The 24,424-nt window shown below is 44.8% G+C and overlaps 3 protein-coding genes and 1 long non-coding RNA gene across 5 annotated transcripts in view; 2 read left to right on the top strand and 2 right to left on the bottom strand.

Annotated features, from left to right (window-relative positions):
- The window catches only part of LOC116314952 (butyrophilin subfamily 2 member A2-like), a 28,831-nt gene extending 27,596 nt beyond the window's left edge, over positions 1-1,235 (bottom strand). The window contains exon 1 of the mRNA XM_031733103.2: positions 1,119-1,235. The gene's annotated coding sequence lies outside the window, so the exon portion shown is untranslated. The remainder of the gene's footprint in view (positions 1-1,118) is intronic.
- On the top strand, positions 1,165-6,396 carry LOC120433646 (uncharacterized protein C21orf62 homolog). 2 transcript variants are annotated; one of them, XR_005608687.1, is made up of 2 exons: positions 1,165-2,034; positions 5,447-6,396. XR_005608687.1 is itself a non-coding variant. In XM_039600277.1 (1 exon), the coding sequence occupies exon 1, from the start codon at positions 1,190-1,192 to the stop codon at positions 1,931-1,933; it is 744 nt and encodes a 247-aa protein (XP_039456211.1). In that variant the 5' UTR covers positions 1,165-1,189; the 3' UTR covers positions 1,934-6,396. The 2 variants fall into 2 exon arrangements, 1 of the variants encoding a protein (XP_039456211.1); XM_039600277.1 differs by having other exon boundaries at positions 1,165-6,396.
- Positions 6,397-7,479: 1,083 nt separating this feature from the next.
- On the bottom strand, positions 7,480-9,163 carry LOC120433660. Its single transcript, XR_005608691.1, has 2 exons — positions 8,328-9,163; positions 7,480-8,068 (listed from the first exon to the last, which is right to left on the bottom strand). It is a non-coding gene; the product is annotated as an uncharacterized LOC120433660 (long non-coding RNA).
- A 460-nt stretch (positions 9,164-9,623) lies between these two features.
- LOC116314951 lies at positions 9,624-23,803 on the top strand. Its single transcript, XM_039600319.1, has 9 exons — positions 9,624-9,772; positions 10,502-10,623; positions 10,775-10,898; positions 13,367-13,557; positions 13,855-14,021; positions 21,650-21,809; positions 22,084-22,211; positions 22,790-22,954; positions 23,001-23,803. Exons 2-9 carry the CDS (start codon positions 10,575-10,577, stop codon positions 23,511-23,513), a joined length of 1,497 nt encoding a protein of 498 aa, XP_039456253.1. The 5' UTR covers positions 9,624-9,772; positions 10,502-10,574; the 3' UTR covers positions 23,514-23,803.
- The last annotated feature ends 621 nt before the right edge of the window (positions 23,804-24,424 follow it).

The following is a 24,424-nucleotide window of genomic DNA, read 5'->3' as shown; positions in this document are numbered from 1 at the left end:
TGAAAAATCCCTGCATCTGCACAGGATAATGCTCTGTCAGTGTGGCCAATCGGAGGGCCGATCGATGTCAGAGGCTGTGAGGTGATGCTGGTGACTTCGGCGTGGCAGCAGAGCGAGAGTTCACATGTGAAGAATTCCTCCTTCCTCCTCGGGTTGTCCTCACAGCGCTCAATGTGGGAACAATGATCCCAGTGTCTCAGCCTCTGCTGAAACTGCAGGAAAATTACTCCGAGTGCCGACAGGAGAAGTGAGCACATCATTGTGTTTGTCTGATTGTCAAGTGTTTACAACAGCAGCAGGGTCTAAAGTGACCCCTGACCTTTCCACAACAACGTAATGATTTCAGGTTTCAGACGTGTCACAGGTCGAGTGATGTCTGCAGAAACTTTGCGTTTAAAGTTATTAGTGAAGTATAAGAAATGGCTGTGACCTTACTGAATGCATCACTTCTTTGTGTTTTTTGGAAAACTGATTCGACTTTGTCTGACATAAACTCTGGAAAGTTTCCTTCGGAGAAAAAGCAGGGAAAGTTTGACTCTGGAGGTCTAGACTGCTTATTCAGTCCACTTTTCCACAGCTGCTGAGCCGGAGAATAAAGAGAGCAGTGTTTCATCATTCCTGAGCGTTTAACATGGTGGGACGCAGCCGCACTGACCGCAGCGCAGCGTGGCACAGGAAACTTCCATCAACCCAGCGCCAGCCCGAGGCCTGGAAGGAAACCAGCCCATAAAGCTGTGTGTATGTGTGTCTCTGACTCTGTGTGTGTGTACCATGTTCAGACATCTTTGTGGGGACCAAAAACTGGCATGCTGCTATACTTGTGAGGACCAACAGTCCTTGTGCGGACAAAACGCCGTCCCCACGAGTTTGAAGACATTTCTGAGGCTCTAAATGTGGTTTTAGTGTCAGGGTTACAGTTATGGTTAGAGTTAGGCTGAGGGTTAGGGTAAGTGGGAAATGATGTCATGATGATAGCAACATCATTTAGATGTCCTTACTAAGATATGCAAACAAGTGTCTGTGTGTGTGTGTATGTGTTTTGTGTGTGTGTGTGTGTGTGTGTGTATGTGTGTGTGTGTGTGTGTGTCGAGCTTTTCTCTAGTGCTGTGCATGCTAACCTCTCCCCCCCATGTGTTCTCAGGTTGGTCCTCTCTCTCCACCTGGTGAAGATGTAGTCCGTTTGGTCTCCATGGAGATGTCTCCAGTCTCAGTCTTTGCCCTGTTGCCATGGTCACTGTGCTTGCTGTTCTTCCTGACTGCCGCCCGCCCCCAGACGACAAGCTCCGCCCCCACACATGCAGCTTCCCTGAGGGCCAATACGACGCTACTCTACGAGAGCGGCGCCGCGACTAGCCACAGCCTGCGTAACTGCAGTTGCTCTGCCCCCATCAGGGACTGCGACGAAGTGCTGGCGAACTCTCTGTGCCGCTGCCACAGCGTGCCACGCTCCGCCCTGCCCCCCGCTAGGCTGCGGGAGGCGGGGCTGCTGGCGGTGTGGGTGAAGGAGCTCTGGGTCCTGGAGGAGCTGCTGAACGGCAGCGTGGTGGGCCACCTGCGCCTTTCGTTCTGCGGGATCAAACCTGTGGACAGCCGGTACCTGGCTCTGCGGGGTCTGCAGACCCTCGGGATTCACAGCGCCGTGCCGCAGGCTCCATACCCTGACCAGGAAATGACCCTCTCCCCCCCAGCGGGGGTCACAGCGGAGCTGGACACCCTTTCCTTTGGCTCCTCCTCCTTCCTGCACGTGACCTTCGTGGACGTGGCCGTGCTGAACGGGCTCTCTGCCCTGAAGGCATACAGCGTGGCAGGACCGCCTGCCCCCACCCTCTCCCAGCACTTCCCCCTGCTGCGCGTTTCCCTGCCCCCCTCTGATGACCCGGCTGAGATGGCTGCAGACCGCCTGCAGGACCTGCTGGTGACCTTCGTGTACTGAACCTGGAAACGGATGGCACTTGTTTGTGGGACGAGTTCCCTTCCTGCTGCTGCTCCTGTCCTGGAGACGAAGTGCCTCTGATGCTCTGATCCTGTAACGAGGTTTGGGAATGTTTGCACTCTGATTGGATAAGAGGACAGCCGCGTGAAGCCACAGGGGTTTCACATGCATGTACACACTCTGACCGTCCACTGTGGTACCGTGTAACGCACCGCAGTAGAAACTCATAGCTTTATTAATCATCATCCTTCATAGGTTAGGTTTAAGCTTCATGTCAGGTTAACAGGAATTCCCACTACCAGGACCTGTTGGAGTCTCATTGAGTCTAAACATCTGCAGATGCTTTACAGCTAACCTCTCAGTGTCCGTCAAGATACTCTGACCTGTCACAGATAGTGAAAATTAGCCTTTTTAGCATTTTACCAATTGGTTGGTGTTAGTGGTTCATAAAGCCTTTCACCCACAGTTTATAAAGAGTGTCTCATCAGGAAACTGAAGCTGGGGGATTTTAATGGTTTGGTGTGTGAGTGGCATGTAAGTGATTTGTAAATCCTTAGTACTAGTGGGCGAGGATGACTCCATGGAAAAATGGCCCGAGTGTGAAACAGCTGGAAGGGGACGAGGTGCTAACATGACTCAGGCTGCTCCTGTGAGCCGAGCGGTGATCTCCGCTGTCTCTGCGCTCACTTTTATCCTCAAGTTTACATCTGTCAGCGTTTCATGAACTGAAGGTTCACGTCAGCGGCCATCAACCACAAGCCGTTTCACAGCCTTTAGACCTCGCTCAGACTTTATGGACTGCAGCGTAACTGTTACCAAAAGCTGTGGTTCATTCAGGTGCCATTAAACAACTGTAACTGTGAAGTCATTACTGGGCAGACAGCCTGCGGTCTGCAGGCTTCCTGAATCTATGAGACAAACAACACGATTGTTCCCAGAAACAGAAGAGATCCAGGCTCTGCCTCCACTTCGCTGGGTGTTAGCGCTCCGTCCTGTCCAGGTGCTCTGTCTCTTTCTCAGTTCTTAGACTTACATGGGCGACAACTTACAGCAAAAACACAAATCAGAGACACAACAGGGCTCACTGAACACTTTTACTGATGAACCACGCCATCCTCATCATCACAGCCACAACTGCAGGAATATCTTTAGGAAACAGATTTCATAACAGATCTCTAGTAGGGTTGGGCGATATGTAAAAGTTTTCCAACCAACAATCATCAGTCCAATAATCAACGATGGGCGATATATTCGCGCATGCACAGACTTTTTGATGGGCGGAGCAATGTAATCATGCACAGACTGATTTCCGCAGAAGTACAAACATGGACGAACTAATAGGGCTGTCGGCGTTAACACGGTCATCACGATTAATGCGATTAAACTTTTTTAATGCACTCAACCCATCTGGAGCGCAGATTGAACAAACTTTGGACAAACTGCCCGAAATGCGTTGACAGAGACATTTCAGGGATTTTGACTCAGTTTGCGCTCCAGATGGGTTCATTGTTAATCGCGTTAGTCGTGATGATGGCGCGTTAACACTGACAGCACTAAAAAAATATAACGTCGCCAATTTGGGATGAAAGCGGTAAACCTAAGGATGTAACCGTTGGGCTCAGCCTATCGTTGATAGACGATATATTCATCCAGTCGCCCAACCCTAATCTCTAGAGACGTGCAGAATCTCACAGAGGCTCACACCTCCAGAGTTCATGCTTCAAAAGAGCCAAAAATAAACCCCATACAAAACCTCTTCAGGTGCATCCTGGGCATGCAGCTCAGCACTCAGTTTCATTTGGCGAGATAATAAATCAACATTAAGACAATTCTGAGAATGAATTTGCACGACAAAGCGCTGAAGCCACTTTCAGATTCACGTCTTTACTTTAAGTTGAGAACTCCTCCAGTCTCATTTTCAGAGCATCAAATGATGAGTGCTCTGAGTGGTTTCAAACTCAAACCAGCGTTCAGCAGCGAGCCAGCAGCTGAGCTGTGCAGGAGGTCTGTCAGAGGTGTTGCACAGATGCGCCTGATGCACATCGAGCAGGAGAATCGCTCACAGACACTAAAGAGTATGAATGTGGTGACTCTGTCTGCTGCAGTTAGAACGAGGGCGCGTTGGCTTCCTGCAGATCTGCGTTACATAACGGCCTTGTGGAAGAACATTTGTGTGCCACATGATGAAATCCTGTCGGTGCAGATTATTAAGATGAAAACAAGACGTACTGTGGCAGCTGGCCACAGTGAACGCTGTCCAGAGCGGGACGAGCGCGTCTGCCGCTCTGTCTTTGAAACATTACTCATACACACCGCTGTGTCGGTTTAAGGACGACGCCTCTGAATGTAAACATGTCCGACAGCAGCAGGGTCTGCTGAGGTCGGAGAGCTCGGCAGGCGCTCTGCCGCGTTTTCCCAGCTGCTCTGATTGAGAGCAGATGGCCTCATAAAACAAGTTGTTTTGAAACAGGTTAAAATGGACGCCGAAGAACACGAGTGCCAGCATTAGGATCCTCCGTCAGCAGCCAACACCGCTCACTCGTTTGGACAGCGACCATGACTCGGGCTCTGATGAGCTGGATGAGCATGTGGGCGGGGCTGCGCAGCTGTCGGTCAGCACAGCGCAAACGGAACGTGTTTGTTTCACACTTGCTTTAAGGCCGAGGAGCTTTCATGCTCTCGCTGTCCTCCTGCTCGAGTCCTGAGAGGCTCTGTGAGACCTCCTTGCACAAACACCTCTGTGTGCACATAAACGTGTGTGTGTGTGCGTATCTGTGTGCGTGTGTGTCTGTGTGTGTGTTAAACCCGTCCAGTGAGGATTCAGAGCAGAGAGTCAGAGTTCAGGTCCACGCCCAGCACACGCTGGCCTCTATCCTTAATTACACGGCAGGACTTTGCACGCTGCTCAGCGCCTCTGTGTGAGGAAATGTTCCCGCGAACAGAAATATTTGAAACGTGCACAGAGCACAGCTCACTTTTACAAACACCAACCTTAGAGTCCAAAACGATGTGCGTCAGAAATGCTTTGATTCGCTTCCAGGTTCTAATTCTCATTCACAGCAGGACAGCTACAAAGTGCACACACATGGCCAGAGTCCAAGCTAGCACGTTCGACTTAATCAAGGCCAGGTGGAGGGATTAGCCCTTTTTCTTACACTGGGTTTGATCTCATGCACAAAAGTCTGATGTGAACAGAGGGTTCAGTTTCCTGGAGTTTCTCTGTTCTGAAACAGTTCAGTTTCGGCTCTGCAGGTGTCCCTGTGCTGCAGCCACACGGCCGAGGCTGTCAGGCAAATCAGTGCATGTTTGCTAATGTCCTGGTAGTTCCTCACACTCTGGTGGTCAAAGACAGAACTGAAAGCTGCTCCTGAGTTAAACCATAAGCTATAAAGATACATTTATCATTTCTTATACTGTAACAGTCCATATAAACCTTTGATGGGCTGTTGCTGTTTGAAGCAGCCCCTAAATGACCAAAACAAACGTTCTTCTTTATTTTCTGGCTGTTTGCAGCCCTCTAGTGGTTGTAGGTGGAACTTCAGTTGAAAGTGGAGACGGGGTCACAGGGAGGTTTAGTGCTTCACCAGCCAGCTGGAGAATCCTCATTTTTCCGGACCGACCTGAGGCTCGTAGATGGTCTGTGATTGGTCTCTAGGCCTGTCCAACAGCTGACGTCACCTGGTTAGTGGTGAAAGCCTGAGTATAAGAAGCACTGCTCATGAGAAGAAAATGTTTAAGATCACTTTGATTTGGAGGGGGAGGGGTTTATAACTTTTACCACAACCTGCCACCAGAGGGCGATTGCCATGCTGTCCATCTTTATATACAGTCTGTGTTTTCAAGTTTACCCAGTCAGGAATAAGGAGAACCGCTGGGTGAGTTTGCCCTCCTCGGTGACTGTCAGGCTCCTCCTGCTCTTCCTTCCTGAGCACAAACACTTGTAGTTATGCAACAGGCAGAAGTCTGTCTGTGAATGCCATCTGCTCTGGTAAACACAAACAGAGCGCGCTCACATTTCCAGCGTGCAGCGCTCTGACACACTGGGATTTTTCCACAGCTCTCCCCATCTGCTAAACTGGGCTGTAACACGCCTCCATAATGGTTCTCAGGCAGTTCACAGAGGACTGGCACTGAAAGTCAAAGAGTCTGGAACTTTCCACCACAAAATGGGTGAAAATGAGCTCAGCGGGTTTTTTGGGTTTGACGTCACTCCCTCGTCCTGTCTCCGTTTCCTCTCCTGGTCTCTGTTCCAGCACCTTAACTCTGCATCAGGGAACGTGTTTCGCTTTCGGATGATTTGCACGCTTGTTACAGGCTTCGTGATGACTCGTGTGTTTAAGGAGCAGGTTGTGTATTTGGAAACGGCTCGGCACCTTTGATTTGTATATAATTTGGAGTGAATGTCATAAACACGTCATCATGTGGAAGCTTTGTGTAGTCTGACAATAAAGTTTGAAAAAGTGTTGTGATGTTGACTTTGTTACAGCTGCGTGCCTGCACTTCACACCAACAGTGATAAACAACAGTCGCAGTCAGACCAGCAGTCTTTGATTCTAAAAACTTTATTAAAGCGAGTCGCTGAGACATTTCCTCACAGCTCTGCAGCTTTTCATCAGAGTTCACAGAAATAAAAGCATTTAAAAAAACTCCTAACTAATAAACTCCCACAGCGCCCTCCAGCGGCGGCCCCCCGAACAGCAGCCTGGAAACCACCGAGTGACGTTTGGGAAGCGCAATAGCAGCGAGACAGGAAGCGGAAGAACTTCAACGTAAGAGCATTGAGTCCTCCTGCGCTTTCTGCCTCCTGTCCTCAACTAACGAACCATCAGAGGGAGCCCAGGGCTTTGTTTTCACACAGGCGGGTGAAAGGAAGAAAAGATGCTCCAACACGAAAAATCACAAAGTCTGAATTCAAGTATTTATACAATTATAAATACATGACACATTTTACTGTGGCCAAAACCTGTTTTCTTTTTCGTTTTATTATCTATTTATTTAATGAAAAAATAAAATCCAATAAAACTTTGTTTTCTAAAAGCCCATCGAGTTCTTTCACAGGAAAACAGATTCTTAATGATTTCTACTAAAAAAACATTATTATCACCAACAAACCGAGAGAAAACAAACAGGGAGACGCTGTTCTTATTAATATCTGATAAACACATTCATTTCCTTCATTTCACTCGGATCCATGTTTAACATGTTTCAGAGCACAGAGGAGGACAGCAGTCACCGTCTGGCTTAAATGAGTAGAGGACACATTCGTGGACACAGATCCTTGTTCACTGCGCTGCTGTTTACAGTTTAAAGTCTTCATCAGAACAAACTCTGCTAACTGTACTTTGCTGCTCGTTGTCCTTGAAAAGCAAGAGCTGACACGATCAGTTCAGTAAATGTCCTTTTACCTGTAAGCTTGGTTTAGTAACCTGTCCTAATATATTTGTGTTGTATTTATTATAAAGGGCAAAGTGGTGTCAGCCCTGTGCTGAGAGGGCTGTGCTCATCCATCCGTCCTGTTCTAATAAAGACACGTTTCACCTAACACCTGTAGTTCACTTTTATTCATATAGCATCAGTTAACAAACACACGTGTTACTGTGAGGTGAAGACCCCACAGAGTTAATGCAGGACAAACGTTCACTCGGATTCATTGATGAAGTGAATGCAGGACTACATGTGTGTCCTTATCATGAGTGGACACACATGGATGTGAACCACACCTGTTTGGCTGAGCCCAAACAACCACAGCGGTGATTCGAACCTAAAGTACTCTGGATACTGTTACTGTACAAATACTATTACATGTTTGTTGGTCAGGTGTCCTGTTTGAAGAAAACACTTGAATGTGCATGAACACGTTTACATGAGGACAAACTGACTTCAAGGGAAAAACAAATCTTCACATTTTAATGTCTGTCAGTTATTTTGTTCATGAAGTTTTAATTTACACATTTTTGAGCAGATGGTGTAATAGGTTGTAACTGTATCAAAGTGTAAGGATAGGTCTTCTGCCCTCAGCTGAATGTCTCTATCCAGCTTATGCAGAGAGCTAAACATTAATGGCTTCAGTAAACACTCAGGAGACCGTGTCGCATTCTTCAGAGCTTTACTGATCCTTATTTTTCTTTTGTAAAACTGTAATAACAGAAACAGAATACAGTGTATTCACTCTCCATACAAATACACAAAGATTACATTCAATATTGTTGCCTTATGAAAACAGTCACTACAATCTCAGCATCGACAATACACCGCATGACAAGAAATACAGCTAACACCTTATGCTTAGCTTATGCTAGTAATGTAACAAACTCGCTAAACACACAAGAAACTCATTACTTTACTGAACAAGGTTTAAATAAGTGAGAACAATCAATCGTTTCGCCACACTTACAGATTATGCCTTTTCAAGAGCAACAGATGCAGGAATTTACAGAGACACGGAGAAATGGACCTTCCCTGTCGAGCGCTGGGAGAAAACCACTGCTTGAGCTCTTACATGGCGCTACCCTGTCAGCCCACTAGATGGCAGGCTTCGCCCAGAGAAGATCAGGAATAAACACATTTACTGACACGTTGCTACAATTAATTACAGAACGATTGTGACCCATCATATAACAAACTTATATAAAACATACCTCAGAATTAACCTGAGGGGCAGAATAATAAGGATATAAAGAAATACATTTAATGAGTTACAGTGAAAACCAGTGTCTGTAAATGATAAACACGACTTTCAGTTTTTCTATTCATAGAAATTGTATTGTGGAAAAACGGAATTTTCCGTTTTAGAGTTGAAGGAATGTCCGTAAATAGTAGAGAAAATCTACGGACTCTTCCGTTTTACCGGAAAGTTTCGTGAACTTCCGTAAAAGATCTACGACTTCTTCTTTTTTTTACCCGAGCAAGCACAGGATCCATCCACTGCAAATTAATGACAGTGCACACGGACAACCCCAAACTAACTGCGACTACACCTCCCAGCCACCTCCTCCCAGCTCCCCCGACATTAAAATGCAACAGAACGCCCCCCACCCTTCCCCTGAAAAAGCGTCCTTGATAAGCGACGGGATCTCAGAGACAGCAGCTGAGCCGGCGGGGTCTGCAGTCCTATTCCCGACCTAAACACGGCACCCATCCTCCCCTCCTCACCCCCGAACATAACACCCTTTCCATCCAGCTGGATCGCCGGTGTCGTGCCAGGGTCGGTATGCCCCAGAGAATTTGTTCCCCTGCGTCGGGAGCGCGCACTGTGCTGTCCAAATCACGGACGAACACTATTTGTCATTCTTGGATTTAGTTCACAAACACTTCTTCTAAAGACTTATTACTCCTGAAATATTGGCGGTGTTAGCTCTTTAAACAATAAAGTTACAGGATACAAATAAATATGAGCCACAGTGTGGAAATGATGCGCCGCGTGAGAACATTTAATGCATCGTTTTCTCCTGTAACCCACAAACACTCATCAGTGCGCGCTCCCGACGCAAGGGAAAAATTCTCCCCTGGCACTCCGACACGCCCACGCATGATGTTAGCCAGTCAATTCTTACTGTGACAGGTCCACAGTTCATCCGGATCACATTACAATAATTTAATAACATATTATTAAGATACAGAAAACTAGATCCAGCTTAAGAAAAAAAAAAGTCCACCGAGACCAGTGTAGAACTGTGTTGGTGCGGGAGGCTTTTACTTTGAAGGGCGTGGCAGGAAGCGCTGGTAGGTTTGATGTGGAGAGCTGAGAGGAGCTCGTCTGCGTCACAGTGTAAGGAGAGTTTGTGGGAGCTGCTCCTCTTTCTCCGAGGCTGTGGAAGCTTCGCTCCGGGCAGAGAGGAGGTGAGTGACCGGGCAGAGGGCCACCGAGGCCGGCCGAGCATGTCCACGACACCGCTGTCTGTGTGGCTGTGTCGGTTCCGCAGGGAGCAGTGACCTGCGGGCACTCCGGGGCCAGTTTATGGTGTTTGACTACCGACTAGTACACACCAGCAGGGGCCAGAGTGTGAAGCTGACACCGACCAGCCGCGTGAAGTAATAATAAAATAATAATAATAATGATAACAATAATAATAATAGGGATAACTGACTGATCAGAAAGTCAGTCAGAGTGGACGTGGGTGTCCGTGGTCACTGAGACTGTGTTGTGTTCCTCTGAACAAAGCGCTCATTAAACTAATCTGATTTTGCCTTTTATGGTTTTAAACGTGGGAAAGTGGACAGGTTTCACCGTGGGCTCAGATATTATTATATCACGATCTGTCACTCTGACAAACACCACGCTGACTAAAACTTCTGTAATGTGACGTAGTGTAAGTGCACGAGGCTGTCCAGTTATCATTATTATTATTATTGTTGTTGTTGTTGACTGTGTTGTGTGTTTTTCACGTGTGGTTTTTCAAACACCATACAGTAAACCTTTAAACCTTTGATGTCGTGGTGTTTCACGCTCATGAACCGTCCTCATCGTGATGTTTACTTCACTGAAAATCTTTTCTCGACCTGAAACAATCTGAAACATTACAATCGTCTAGTCGATGAGATGTAAACGTAGATGATGTTTGGCTGCAGCTGGACCGCGTGGTGTTTCCTGGCTCTCAGCGCCGTTTGCAGACGTGACGATGAATCCTGCCCACCTGTGACGATGGCCTGTCTGCCTCTGCTGCTCTGCCTCAGCTTGCTGCTGCGCTCAGGTGAGTTATGTAAAAGCAGTCAGGTGTCCAAATACCTCACGTAGCTCCATCCTGCCCCACCCACACACAGGCTGATACCTGTCAGGTGTACTTTGGATCCTCGTGACTCATCACACTGCCTCACATATTTTCCCTTTTCTTTCTCACGCAGAGCTCGCTCACCCGCCTCCCGCACCTGTTAACCTTAGTGTCGACTCTCTGAACTTCCGCCACGTCCTCTGGTGGAAGCCCGGCGACAACACGCCCCCTGGGACAGAGTACGGGGTCTTTGTGAGGTAATTTGTCCGCTGTCTGTCCTCACTTCCTGTCACTCTCAGCCTGGTAACACGAAGATGATGGTGCTCACATCAAACCCCAAAAAACCCCAAAGTTCAGAAGCTTGAAGTTAAAGCTCTCAGCTGTGACTCCAGGCTTTTATTAACACACTCACACTCACACACACACTCACACACACACACACTCACTCACACTCACACACACTCACACTCACTCACACACACCTGAGATAAAGGACAGAATTAAACACCTGTAAATAAAAGTGTTGCATCAGCTGCGTGTTTTTGTCAGATGCTTCCTGTCGAAGTTCAGAACACGATATTTTTTCTAAAAGAGGGTAAAAGTCCCCCCGTTGCCTGCTGGGAAATTCCACTGTTGCTTCTACTTTTTTACCAAAAGAACGATTCAAAAATAAATTTCCTGTTTTATTTTGTAACTCACACAAGTTTGTCTGCACTTTTCTTCAGATAAAAGAAAGAAATGAAACAATAGAATTATTTCATTTTTAATTATATTGTAATTATGCAGTTATAACAAGTAAGTTAGTTACAAGCTGTAAGTTTTTTTGTTCATATTTTATAAAAGAAAAGAAAACAGCTTCATTTTTGCAGTTTATCCAGGAGAACAGATTTCATGGAGACAGACGTTCTGGTCCTTAGAGCCAAACTCGTCGTGACATGGGAAACATAAGCAGCTCGTTCGTACACATAAATAAAAAAACAAAGTGTGCTGCAATTGTGAGACGATGGAGGATCAGGTGTGTGAGTGGGGGCGTGACCTTCATGCAGGTTTGCGATGTGCAGTAAACATGAAGCAGCCCTCCCTGCTGCCTGTGATGGCGTGCACGGCGTGCTCTGTGGGACGATGAGCCGCCGTCTCTGAGTAACTGCTGCACAGAGATCAGCAGGTCCAGGCTTCAGGAGCGCTCCTGTCAGGCATGGAGGAAACCCCCTGATAACAGACGCACACAGCCTCGTGAGCTTGAACACAGCTTACAGCTGTTTTCCATTTACGCGCACACACACACACACACACACACACACACCCACAAAGCACACAGATCGTGGTTATTTTGGAGTGCGTGGAGATGAAACAGGAAGTGAAAGCAGAGCGGCGTGCTGAGGTTTGTGGGGACCTCTTCAGGTCACCAACCTTTTTGCCCCTGAGAGCTACTTTAAGGGTACTGAGTAATCCGAGGGGCGACGTGTCGGACACAAAGCTCACCTTCAATATTCTAATATTATCAATAACAAATATTAGTGTGTGTGCAGGGACGACTCACACACTGACAGTGGGAGTTCTCACAGCTGATATTTCTGTGAACATGTTTGTAGGAAATCATCAGCTGATATGTAACCATGGAGACTGCCCCACGTTTGTACACGTACTTCATATTTAAATGAATCTTCTAACATTTGTACCGATCACCAAATCTGTTGCATTTCCATCTCTTTAAGTCATTTTTCACGTTTTTGTACAATGTTTGACTTTGATTGTTTGGGCCGCGTTGCTGTGGTGATGATCTCCTGCTGGTGAACCGCGACCTTTAATCTGCTCACGTTTTCAGTCAGGGCAGCTTCACTGGCTCCTTCTTCTTCGTTGGTGGAATTTCTGCCTGGGCGGGGTGCTTTCTCTCTCCTGGGTGGTTTGTTTCCATCGGTGAAGCAGCTGCGACCGCAGGCTGATCACAGAGAGCAGCTGGGATGGCTCTGACGCCGTTTCAGTTTCAGCACTCATCGTGAGGGTTCGCTTTACGTTTGCAAGGTTTAACATGAAAACACTGAAACTGCTCGTGGCTTCGTGTTTTTCAGCTTGTTCAGAAACTGTGTTCTTCCTCATACAGCGTCCTCGTCACCAAACCACAGCCTGTGGGTCCAACGAGTCTTTATTGTCTTACAGCTAAAACGCAGCAGCATCCGGCCGCCTTCCTGCATGTTTTAGAAATGATTTTCAGGCATGCTGGCCTCAGGTGAGCCAGCTTCAGGCCTCAGAGGGTTTCCATCAGGATCTGAATGAGCTGTCAGAGGGGATAAAACCTGTGTCAGGGTTTTTATCATTGCTGCAAACAAGCTAACCCACAGACACGTGGTGCGTTCACTTGTCCTGTTTTAGCTCTGAAATATTGGCGTTGCGTCATATTCCCGTCTTGAGCAGCCTGAATGCATCATCTTTTATCTGGAAACACGTCTACAGGCCTCAGCAGGTTAAAGGTCACAGCCTCGACAGCACGGCGTCTGAGCAAAGCAGCAGACTTCTGAGCTTTTTAATTAACATCTAAACTCCTCTCTTATTCATGACACTAAACGTCCAATCAGAAATCAGCTTTCCTTTGAATCCAGGACCAGCTGGATTCGAGACATGAACAGCTCATCGTCGCTGTTTGAGCAAACAGTCGTAACACAAAGCAAATGTTTCTTTGACTGTTTTTGTCCTTCTGATCTAAAATGTTCTGTTTGTCTTTGTTCAGTGATAATAGAAAGAAGTGGAAACAGCAATGCAACATACCAACGCAGCCCCAATGCAACCTAACATCTGGAACATCGATGCCGCTGATGCTACCACAGTGGAGGTTTCATTATTACCTGCACGTCAAAGCGTTCTTCAACCAAACCTGGTCTCCAAGGTCCGGAATAATTGAGTTTGCCCCTTACGCACAAAGTACGTCAGCATGAGCGTCTTCTGGGTTTCACACTGGTGCATTTGGATTTAAGTGTGTCCCACAGTGTTAGTGAGGTTACTGCAGTGTCAGAATTCATCATTTGTATTCAAAGATGTCAGCTGTGTTTGGTTCAGTGTGTCTGTGACTCACCTGGTACTTTGCAGGTACACACAGTAACTTTACAGACTCAGTTACTCTCTAATAATCCAGATGCATCAGGCTTTGATTGAACTAAAATCTCTGGACAGGTTGAATCTTTACCAAAAGGTGACCGCGTGTTTTCTTCTGTTTACAAGCTAAATTAGGTCCTCCAGAGTTCTCACTGGTCGGATATGAAAACTACATCCAGATCAACATTTCACTGCCTCGGGTTGATGACGTGCCTAACTTTCCCGGTATCCAGGAAGAATACAGAGCCAGTTTCAGAGTCTCATTTCGGATCGGAACCGATGGAGAAATCGGGGTAAGACATCCATTTCATCCCAACATCAATGTGCAGATTTAGACCTCAGCTGGTGAAAGTCTTTGTTCCAGAGTTCCTTTAAACCTGTTTGAGGCTTCAGTCACACGGGCCTACAGACCATCCTGTCCCTGAGCCAGGGGTCGCTGACTGGTGTCCAGGCGCGGCTGTAAAATACATACAGTACATATACGATATAAAAATGGAAATGCAGCCAATCACACAAAGGCGCAGATTTGGCATAAAATAACCTGGTTGCACAAATATGCACACCCTTAAACTAATACTTTGTTGCAGCACCTTTGCCTTTTATCACTCTAATCAGTCTTTTTGGGTAGGAACCTATCAGCATGGCACATCTTGATGTAGAAATATTTGCTCACTCTTCTTTGCAAAAAACCCTCCAAATCGGACAGATTGCGAGGACATCTCCTGTGCACAGCCCTCTTCAGATCAGCCGACAGATGTTGGACAGGGTTCGTACGGGTGCTTGAAATCCTTGAAAATGCTTGAATTTTAATGTTGTCTTTTCAAGGTTTGAAAAGTGCTTGAATTTCAGGTGTGGTGCTTAAAAGTGCTTGAAAGTGTAACTGTATTTCATTCAGAACAAATAACTATCTGATTGAATAGTTTTCTTATCAGATAGAAAAATAAAATGAGACGCAAAATGTAAAAGCAAAATTTCCCGCCTGGGCTGCCTTGCGCCGCTGTCTGTTTCAACGTGTGACCCCGTTGAAACAATATATTTTTATTGATTTTATAATTGGACAGTATACAACAACCACCTTCAAGAGAACACAATAGAAGGTGGACAGCAAGTCAACAAGGTGGTGATACAGCATATATAAATGTTAAAACAGAGTACACTTCACTCAAGTTTATCCATCAGGCTAATGACTGGTTGCCAAATCTTATAAAACACGCTCTCTCTCGGTTAGACAAGGTAAACCTGATTTTGTCCAGATGGAGTACATTTCCAAATTCCCTCTACCACATTTCGAAGGTAGAAGGTTTATCAGACTTCCAGCAGAGAAGTATCAGCTTTCTAGCCACAAGTGTAGTCAATGACACAACCTGCGTCTCTGTCTTGTCCCTTGCCCATCCCGGTTCAGACACCCCGAACAATGCTGCAAAGGGGGTACATGGGACCTCCCTGCCAATGGCTTTGGTCAGAAAATCAAACAGATGATTCCAAAAAAGCTGCAGTTTTCGGCATTGAAAGAAAAGGTGAGATAAAGTTCCTCGATCACTTGAACACTTAACACAGAGGGCTGAAACGTTCTTATATATTTTTTCCACTTTAGTGGGAGAAAAATGCAACCTATACACAACCTTAAATTGGATCAGATTATGTCTAGCATTTATAGAACTACAATATATGTTCTTAATGCACTCTTGCCAAACATCATCAGTAACATCCACCCCCAGTTCTTCCTGCCACTGCTCCCTAAAAGTATCAGATGAAGGACTGTATATATCTAGTAAGGCCCTGTAAAAGCGAGACACAGCACCTCCAGTGTAGGGCTCAACTGACACGAAGCTGTCAAGCACTGAGTTTCGAGGAATCAAATCATATTGTGGAACAGATGCTTTGATGAAATGTCTCAACTGTAAAAATCTGAAAAAATGTGAATTAGGAAGATTAAATTTCACCCTCAATTGCTGAAAAGATGGAAAAAGTCCATCAATGTAAATATCTTTGAGGGAACAAATCCCTCTTCCTTGCCATGTCACAAACGTGATGTCCTCCAGCCCAGGTCTGAAGGCATGATTGTTACAAATGGGAGCATCCAGATACATTTTAGGAGCCTTTACTGTGCCCAATAGTTGGTTCCAGACCTTAATTGAATTTTGAATTACAGGATTTCTGCCATATAGTGTATTCTTCACTTTTATCGGGCTATTAAGCAGGGCTGGAAGACAAGTTTGTCTACAAGACAGGTGTTCCATCATCAACCATGAAGGCTGTCCTTCCAAATCAGCACCTGGAGTACACCTTCGCCAAAATGAAAAAATATTTAAGTGTGCAGCCATATAATATAATCTAAAATTTGGGAGTTCAAGGCCACCACAAGTCTTATGTTTAACAAGATGTTTTTTGGAAATTCTAGGAACCTTACCCAACCACACAAAGGAGGATACAATAGAATCCAGCTTTTTAAAATATGACTGGGGAATGCACACTGGGATTGACTGAAAGATGTACAAAAATCTGGGCAAAACTACCATTTTGATGGCATTAATCCACCCCACCATGGAAATTGGCAATGTGATCCAAAACTCAATATTCTCTGATTAACTTTTCTATCCCAATTTTGCTTTAAAAGTTGTGACACCTTACGTGTGACTGTGATACCGAGACATTCAAACTTATCTAGCGCTATTCTAAATGGAGTATTATGCAGATAAGCCATGTCCACCCCATCCGACAGAGGCATAAGTTCAGGGATCTCCCTGTCACGTGCCCCTGTGCAATCGAAAAGGGTTTGATACATCATTATTGGTCCTTACTGAGGCCATAGGTCCTTTGTACAAAATTCTAATCCAATTGATAAAAGAATCACCAAATCCAAATTTGGATAATACAGTAAACATATACGGCCACTCGACCTGATCAAAAGCTTTTTCAGCATCCAAAGCTATTACCACAGAGTCATCTGAACACCTAGCAGGACTATATATGAGATTAAATAATCTACGCAAATTAAAATAAATGTAGCGGTTTGATCTGGATGTATAAGTTTAGCAATATGATCTTTAAGGCGATTTGATAAAACTTTTGTTAATATCTTGGTCTCAACAGAAAGGAGAGATATAGGCCGATAGGACGAGACAGACATAGGATCGCGATCTTTTTTAAGAATCAATGAGATTACACCATGATACAATGAACTTGGCAAAGAGCCAGACACTTTTGAATAGTTAAACATACGCAAAATCAGAGGGGCTAGCAATGAGGTGTAAGCTTTATAAAACTCTGCTCCAAAACCATCTGGCCCAGGGGCCTTATTATTTGACATCTGTTGAATAGCTGTCCTAATCTCATCTAATGTGAAGTCCGCCTCCAAATCTGCAACTGCGTCATCATCTAATTTTGGGAGATTACACTTCCAGAAAGTCCTCAATCAATGACTGACTCGCAGAACTTTTACAGCTATAAAGATTACGATAAAAATCTTCAAAACACTTGTTTATTTGTTGGGGGTTTCTAGTGGTCCGCCCATGTTCGTTATTGATCGATAGTATCGTTTGTGATGCTTGTGTTTTTCTAAGTAATCTTGCAAGTAACCTACGAAGCTTATCACCCAATTCAAAAAATGTTTGCTTACACTTAGTGATTTGAAGGCAAACTTGTTTGCTGAGCAGAGAATTATACTCACACTTCAATTTAGTAATTTTAGTAATTTTGCCCAGTAATTCTATTTTGGGAGAGGACTGATAAGTTTGTTCTAGCTGCTGTATATTTGACTCCAGATCCTTCAAAGTCATTTCCTGGGATTTACGTTTAGCTGCAGAGAACGAAATAATGTGGCCTCGAATTACCGCCTTCATACTCTCCCAGAGTATTGCATCCTTAACATCACCTTTATCATTGTCATTAATATAATCCAAGATGTGCTTCTCCAATGTCTTATGAAAGGTCTCATCTTTAAGCAGAGTTGGATCAAAGCGCCAGTTTCTTCTCTGTAAGTTGGCTAAATCTGCAAAATCCAGATCAATGGACACAGGGCTATGGTCAGAAATTAAAATAGGATGGTAGGTAACATCCCTCATAATTGGAATAAGTTTAGAGTCCAGAAAGCTATAATCAATACGGGAGTACGACCCATGAACGGAAGAGAAAAAGCAGTAAGCCCTGCCTGTGGGATAAAGTAATCTCCAAGTATCCACCATGTTCATATTTTTCAACGCACTCCTCACAACATGACTGGATTTAGACTGTTGGGTATGAGCCGATGCACTTTTATCCAAACAGGTGTCCAGTACCAGATTCATATCCCCAGCTATTATAATATTAGAATTATTCACATTTGACTAGGGATGGGTATCGTTTAGGTTTTATCCGATACCGGTGCCAAACCGGTACTTTTGAAACGGTGCCGGTGCTTAAACGGTGCTGGAACCGGTGCTTAAAGAATGGAGAACACAAACTTGGTCCAAAAACCTCTCATGTTCAGCTGTTTTTTTTGTAAAAAGATAACAATGTTAGCCTTTTCTGCAGCTATAGGGCATATATGGCATCACTCTTGGCTGGAAGCAGTGCTTAAACAATGGAAAAAACACAAACTTTGTCCAAAAACCTCTCATGTTTAGCTGTTTTCCACTTTTTCTTTGGTCATTTTAGCCTTTTTGGCCAGGGTGAAGGGAGTATCTGCCATCAAACAAGAAGACAGCTGCATGTAACTACGACGCTGTTTGCTAGTTCACCTTACATGCATTAATGTAATAATGTGGTTAGCCTACTCAACGTTACACACGAACAACATTAAGCTACTCACGCAGAGGAGAACGGCTGCTGCTGCCATCATCATCATCATCATTTCTGCTACGCTGACAGGGCTAGGGGCCAGGACTCTCCTCTTCGGGTTTTTGGGGGATGTTGCTAACTCCGGGTCCGATAACAGGCACCACACCCGCAGTAGATGTGCACGGTGTGAGGTCTCGCAGCAAGCTATCAAACACGGCGCTTTTTTCGGCTTTAAAAAAACGCTATGCGTCGCCAGGTGTTTCATCAGATTTGAGGTGTTACCTCCTTTGACAGTATCACAGTATCAGCTTAAAGCACTTGTTGCAGGCTGCTGAGTTTGCATCTTTTGCTGCGAAGTACAGCCAGACTTTGACCGCTTCGCCTTGGGCATTTTTAATCTGTAGCTCTGCTCTAAAAGAACGTACGTACCTGGCCCCGCCTACTATCCTCGGAAACGTAAAATGATTGGCTAGAATTGGCTCAGGAAAAAAAAAGCACCGAAATAAAGCACCGAAATGTGCGCTGCTTTTCGGTCTGGTTACTACCGTTTATGTCAGAACCGGTGCCATCATGGCACCGGACACCGGTACCTGTAAATAGTTTTGAATGGTTATATGAAAAACGTCTGAGCCTTGGCTCCATTTTTAGGTGAATAGTACCAGATAACTTAGTTTGCAAAACTTGTTCATATTTTTTAAAAATGTACAATTTCTATTTGCATTTCAAGTTATGAAAATGATTCCTTAAACATGCTTGTGGGTTTTACAGTCAAAAATATCACTTTCTACTTGTATTTTAAATTTTGTCTGAATTTAGATAAATTGTGCTGACACATTATGTCAAAATGAGAAAATAACAGATTGGCAAGATAAACAGTTTTTAAAGGTGAAATATAGAGGCCAAATCAAAAGTAGTCAAAAACGGCCAGTTATACCCTGGACCAGCTTTTTGAGTATTTGAAATAATGGTGATATGAGTGATCCATATGGTCACAAAGAATAGCCACTTGTTTCTGTGCTACCAAAGTTCCCCGGCTTTCATTCAAAATGTGTTTATCGTCAGCACCGACACATTAAACTACTTAAACATTATAAATGTCTTCAAGCTCACACTGAGGCCTGTGGGGCACTATCAGCCACTCAGACACTACACACATTTATATGTATTTGTATATGAATGTTTCATACTTTAAGGCTGCCTGTTTATTTAAGGGAGATACAAATTACAGTGGAATTGCACATAGTAATATCACGGATGATAAATTCAATAGATTTTAAGTAGATGCTTGTGCATTCTTAAAGTCTTATATGTTGAATTGAACTGAGCATATCATCTGTTCAAAGCCTCTCCCAGTCAGTGCTGTTCTCCATGCCTGTCTGACTGTACATGATGTTATTAGCACAAACACTTTAAAGGTGATCGTTTAGGACTCCAGCAATAATACAGACAGCAATGTAGTTAGCAATAAAACAGTTTTATTGGGAATTAACTTAAAAAACAAACAAACATCTGTCTCCTACTTCTTGTCACACAGGAAAGAAGCATCAATATCTGATGAGAAGACTTATTTATTTCTCTTTTGGGGGGGTTCAACAGGAGGAGAACATCTCTAACAAGTTGATTTGTTCACATTTTCACATCTTAATTTTTAACTGAAATCTGCATTTTGAGTTTATACACTATGTATATAAGGCGACCGTTTCCTTTTGCAGTACAGTGGAACCCCGACTTACGAAGTTAATTCGTTCCTGAGGGTCTTTCGTAAGTCAAAAATTTTCGTAAGTCGAAGCACCCATTGCGCGTTTTGAGTGAGACGATGCTGAACAATAGGCTATAGGCTAATTGCTGACTAGAACAACAATACGTCGTTCAAGTGGAACAGCGAAGCGCAAGTACGGAAGCCAAGGGGTTGTCACATGATTCGGAAGGCATTTTTCGTGAAATGGGGTATTCGTAAGTCGGGGTTCCACTGTATTTTTGTGTGGTGCGTTTTTCTATTTCTTAACAAAAGGTGAACAAAGGTGTTTAAGTTCACCTAGGATGATTTGTTTTAATTTTCACATGGTCTCACTGAAACATGCATTCTTTTTTTTCTTTTTTCTTTTTTGGGCGGGGGGCTGATGTGCTGGAAAAGCTTGAAAAGGGACCTTGAAAGTGCTTAAAAAGTGCTTGAATTTGAACCTGAAAAAGGCGTGTGAACCCTGGTTGGATGGAATTCAGGTCTGGACTCTGTCTGGTCTCTTCCAAAGCCTCAGTCTTATTCCGGTGAATCCATTCTGTTGTTGTTCTGGATGTGTGCTTTGGGTCATTGTTGTGCTGAAAGATGAAGTTCAGATTTATCATCCGCTTTCTAACAGAAGGCCGAAGGTTTTGTGCCAACACCAACTGGTAACAGTAGTTCATGTTTAGAATAAAAAATCCCAGCTCACTGATTTGATCGGAGCAATCGTGTGCGTAAAATGTTGCTGAGAGATCTTTTACTTTGTGCTAATCTTAGATGAGTAGTTTTATAGACAAAAACCAGCAGGTCATTCAGTGTTCCCTTAGTGCTAATGTGTAAGAGATGTTGGTGTACTATAACTGAAATAATGTTGTTAAGTCCTTAAAGTCATATTCTTTTATTGTCATGACTGTATTTGAAGCTGTTTTTATTTTTGTATGATACCTGATTTATATGGAATATGGCTGAAGTAAACTAAAGTCTAAAATACTTAGTTTAATAGTAATTTAACATTATATAATTCACATATAAAACTATGAATTGTAATTTTAAATAGTTTAAAAGCATGTAGAATAGCACATGTAGGCAAGTATATTTCTCCTTTTATCAAGAAGCAAAGACAAAAAGGGGAAAAACAGAAACAGGGCAGGGTTCGGTGGTTGAATCATCCGTCCCCACCAATGCCAAAACCAAATCTACGCCCTTGCAATCACAGCAGGTTTCTGCCTAAAAGCAGGTGTAGGGTTGATTGGCATGAGGACACTTTGACTTTGAGAGTCACCTGTCAGAGCAGGTGTTATACACCTGGTCAGGCCTCCAAAGGTGTCTTCATGGCCGCGTAGAGGTCAGCGGAGAAAACGATGCTGAGGATGACACCAGTGGGTCGTGGACAAACGCCAGATGTGATTTTAATGACACGTTTCCTCCTTCTTTGACCTGCAGACGCTGGAAACAGAAAAAAAAAGTTTGACCCTTGAAAACTTAAAGAGAGGGGCGGAGTACTGCATACAGGTGAAGCTCAACATCGGAAACCGAAACAACCATGAACCTGAGCCGTCTGCCTGGAAGTGCACCTTCACCACGGCGGTGGACCAGCAGAGAGGTGAGCTGATGTGCAGCCGGTAAGGCGGGCGTTGTTGCCGAGTCAGAGCAATAATGAGCTGCCACAATTCATCTGCCTCCTTATCTGTGTAAATATACAGAGGGAATAATTACTAACACATGCCAGGTCTGCCACTCTCGCCAGTGGGACTCCTCCCCTAGCCACCCGCTCCACCCATCCCTCCCACAGCAGAGCCACAAACCACACCCCTCCGCTGTACTTCGGCTGGTTCAGATGGTCGTCTGCATGGAATAATGTGTCTGTGTGTCTGCAGGCCTCACTTTAGGTTTGGTCATCGGCGTCCCGATGGTTGCCATCTTCATCGTCACGAGCTGCCTGCTCCTCCTCTTCTACACGGGAGTCATTTGTAAACTGAAGGAAACTGTGCCCAGAGCTCTAATTGTAAGAAATCCAGTTTCATATACACTCTAACACCTGTGGTTTGAGAGATTTTATAATGATGTCTTTATTTCTGCTGTAAAGTTGAACATCGCCTTCATTTCCATCCATGAGCGTCTCTCAGAGGGCAAAGTTCAAATACTTTGAAGCTCCACAGTCGTAAAGCTCCTCCAGCATGTTGTGATTTGCATTTCCACAGAAGGACCAAACTCCTTCAAAGGTTAAGCAAATGAGTCAGCTGAGCTGAAAACTACTTCTGTTTTACCCTGCTGCTCCATGTAGATCTTGCTTCAATCTTAAATATGATCAACCTATCTAATAATCGACTATGTACCACAGGCCTTCAAGCTGGCTGTAGTTAAACCTTTACTTCAAAAGCATCTCTAGACCATCTCTAGGTCCTTGAAAGAGTAGTTGTCAGACAGCTAACAGATCACAGTGACTGTCCCCAGAAAACAGCTTTCGCTGATGTGTTTGTCCTGCATACTTAGACACAGCTGTGACTCGATGATACTCAGACGTCTTCAGCAGAGTTTGCCTCTGTTCCACCTTCTCAGAGCTTCTTTCTCTTCTCTTTGTAGACGGCTCTAACCAAAGGCTACGTCCTGACCCCGCAGCCTACCGTCCCAGATCCCATCTCAGTTACCTCGGAGACCGGGAGCATAACAATCACACAACATCACCTTCTGCCAACATTGACGATAACTCAGAGGGACGATGACGATGATGATGGCAACTTGCACTATGTGAACAGGGCAGTGGATCTCTCTCGGGGAAAGCTGCTGCTGTCAGGAGCTTTCTGGCAACATGTCAACGAACAGCGAGCCAACGGCAGCACTGGACGCTGGAAGTTCAAGGTTATTTGCTAAGGTGAAGGTAACGGCGCTGCCTGCAGAGTCTGGACGAAGGCCAGGTGGAGACGGAGGTGGAGGGGCGCAGCTCTGTTTGGTGAAAGAGAGGAGTCGAAGTGGAGTCTGGGGACAAAGTCAGGACGAGGAGGTGGTGAAGTCCAAAGAGGACGAGGAGGTGCGGGACATCTCCGGCAATGTCAACCTGTTCTCAGTCACCCTCGCCTCAATGGCTGCACGCGATGAAGATGAGGAGGACGTCACAGGCTTTTTGAAGGAGTCCAGCCTGGAGGGTTTACCTGCCACAGACTCACAAACTGAACCAGGTGATCACCTGACACCTCAAGTATTCCCGACACACAGAGACCGCACCGCGAGCAGACGTGAAGGCGACAGCACGGACACGCTAACTGAAGAGGAAGAGGAGGAGTTCTCGCCGTATTTGAGAAACAGATGATACTGATGTGTGCTGCTCTGAGCGTCGATGACTCGCAGGTTCTCCTCGTGTTTGGAGACCAGCTTATTATTTGGTGCTGCAGGTCAGAAGATCTGCAAATGAACCAGCCGGATTTTCTGTGTCCGACTTTTTGACTTGTTTGACTGTGAACATAAAACTGATGCTGCCAAATGGGGTCCAGACACTTTTAATGTTGTTTGAAAATTAAACATAAGCATTTTAAGAAAATCAAATGAAACTGTGACATTTCTCTTTGTAATGTTCTTCATTAAATATAGATTTTAATGTTTGCTTTTCTCCTGGTTTCCATTCTCTGTACTTCAAAATTAAGTTTTGGTCATCTCACGCTGAGTCTCAGGACAAAGAAAAACACAAACTATATCACATGACTTCTCAAAGCGTACTGGGAGCCTGTCAGGTAAGCGTCCGTGCTTCCACAACATCACGTGATTTCCTATCACCAACTTTCCGCGGTGCTGCATTCATGACCGCCGGTCTAATGAGATCTCGTGAAGAGACGGCGTTATAAACTGTAAAGAAAATTAAAAAGAATGTATATTATCACTCTCAAGTCTATAAATCAGACCAAAAACACTTATAGACTTCTTCATGAAAACCTTAAGAAACTGTGTGTCCTAAACAGTGGCTCATCTGTGTTCCCATCTTGATGAGCTGTTGAATTTGCGCTGGTAGGGCGAGTCTGGGCAGGTCCGAGTTTGACTATTACTCCCTCCAGTTGATACACGACACCACGGTTCTTCATTCACTGATGGATTTATTCTTCCGTCACACTTCTCCTCCAAAACACCATAAAATCCACCGTCAAACTGTCACTCGCTGGCTGCATGTAACCGTGAGGGAACACAATAAATTAAACAAATTGACAAAATTTACATTTATGGCAGTTAAAC

The sequence above is a fragment of the Oreochromis aureus genome, linkage group 16, assembly GCF_013358895.1.
Source record: "Oreochromis aureus strain Israel breed Guangdong linkage group 16, ZZ_aureus, whole genome shotgun sequence".
NCBI classification, from domain to species: Eukaryota; Metazoa; Chordata; class Actinopteri; order Cichliformes; family Cichlidae; genus Oreochromis; species Oreochromis aureus.
Note: the sequence above shows the minus strand (reverse complement) of the source record. Positions and strands in the feature narration are given on the sequence as shown.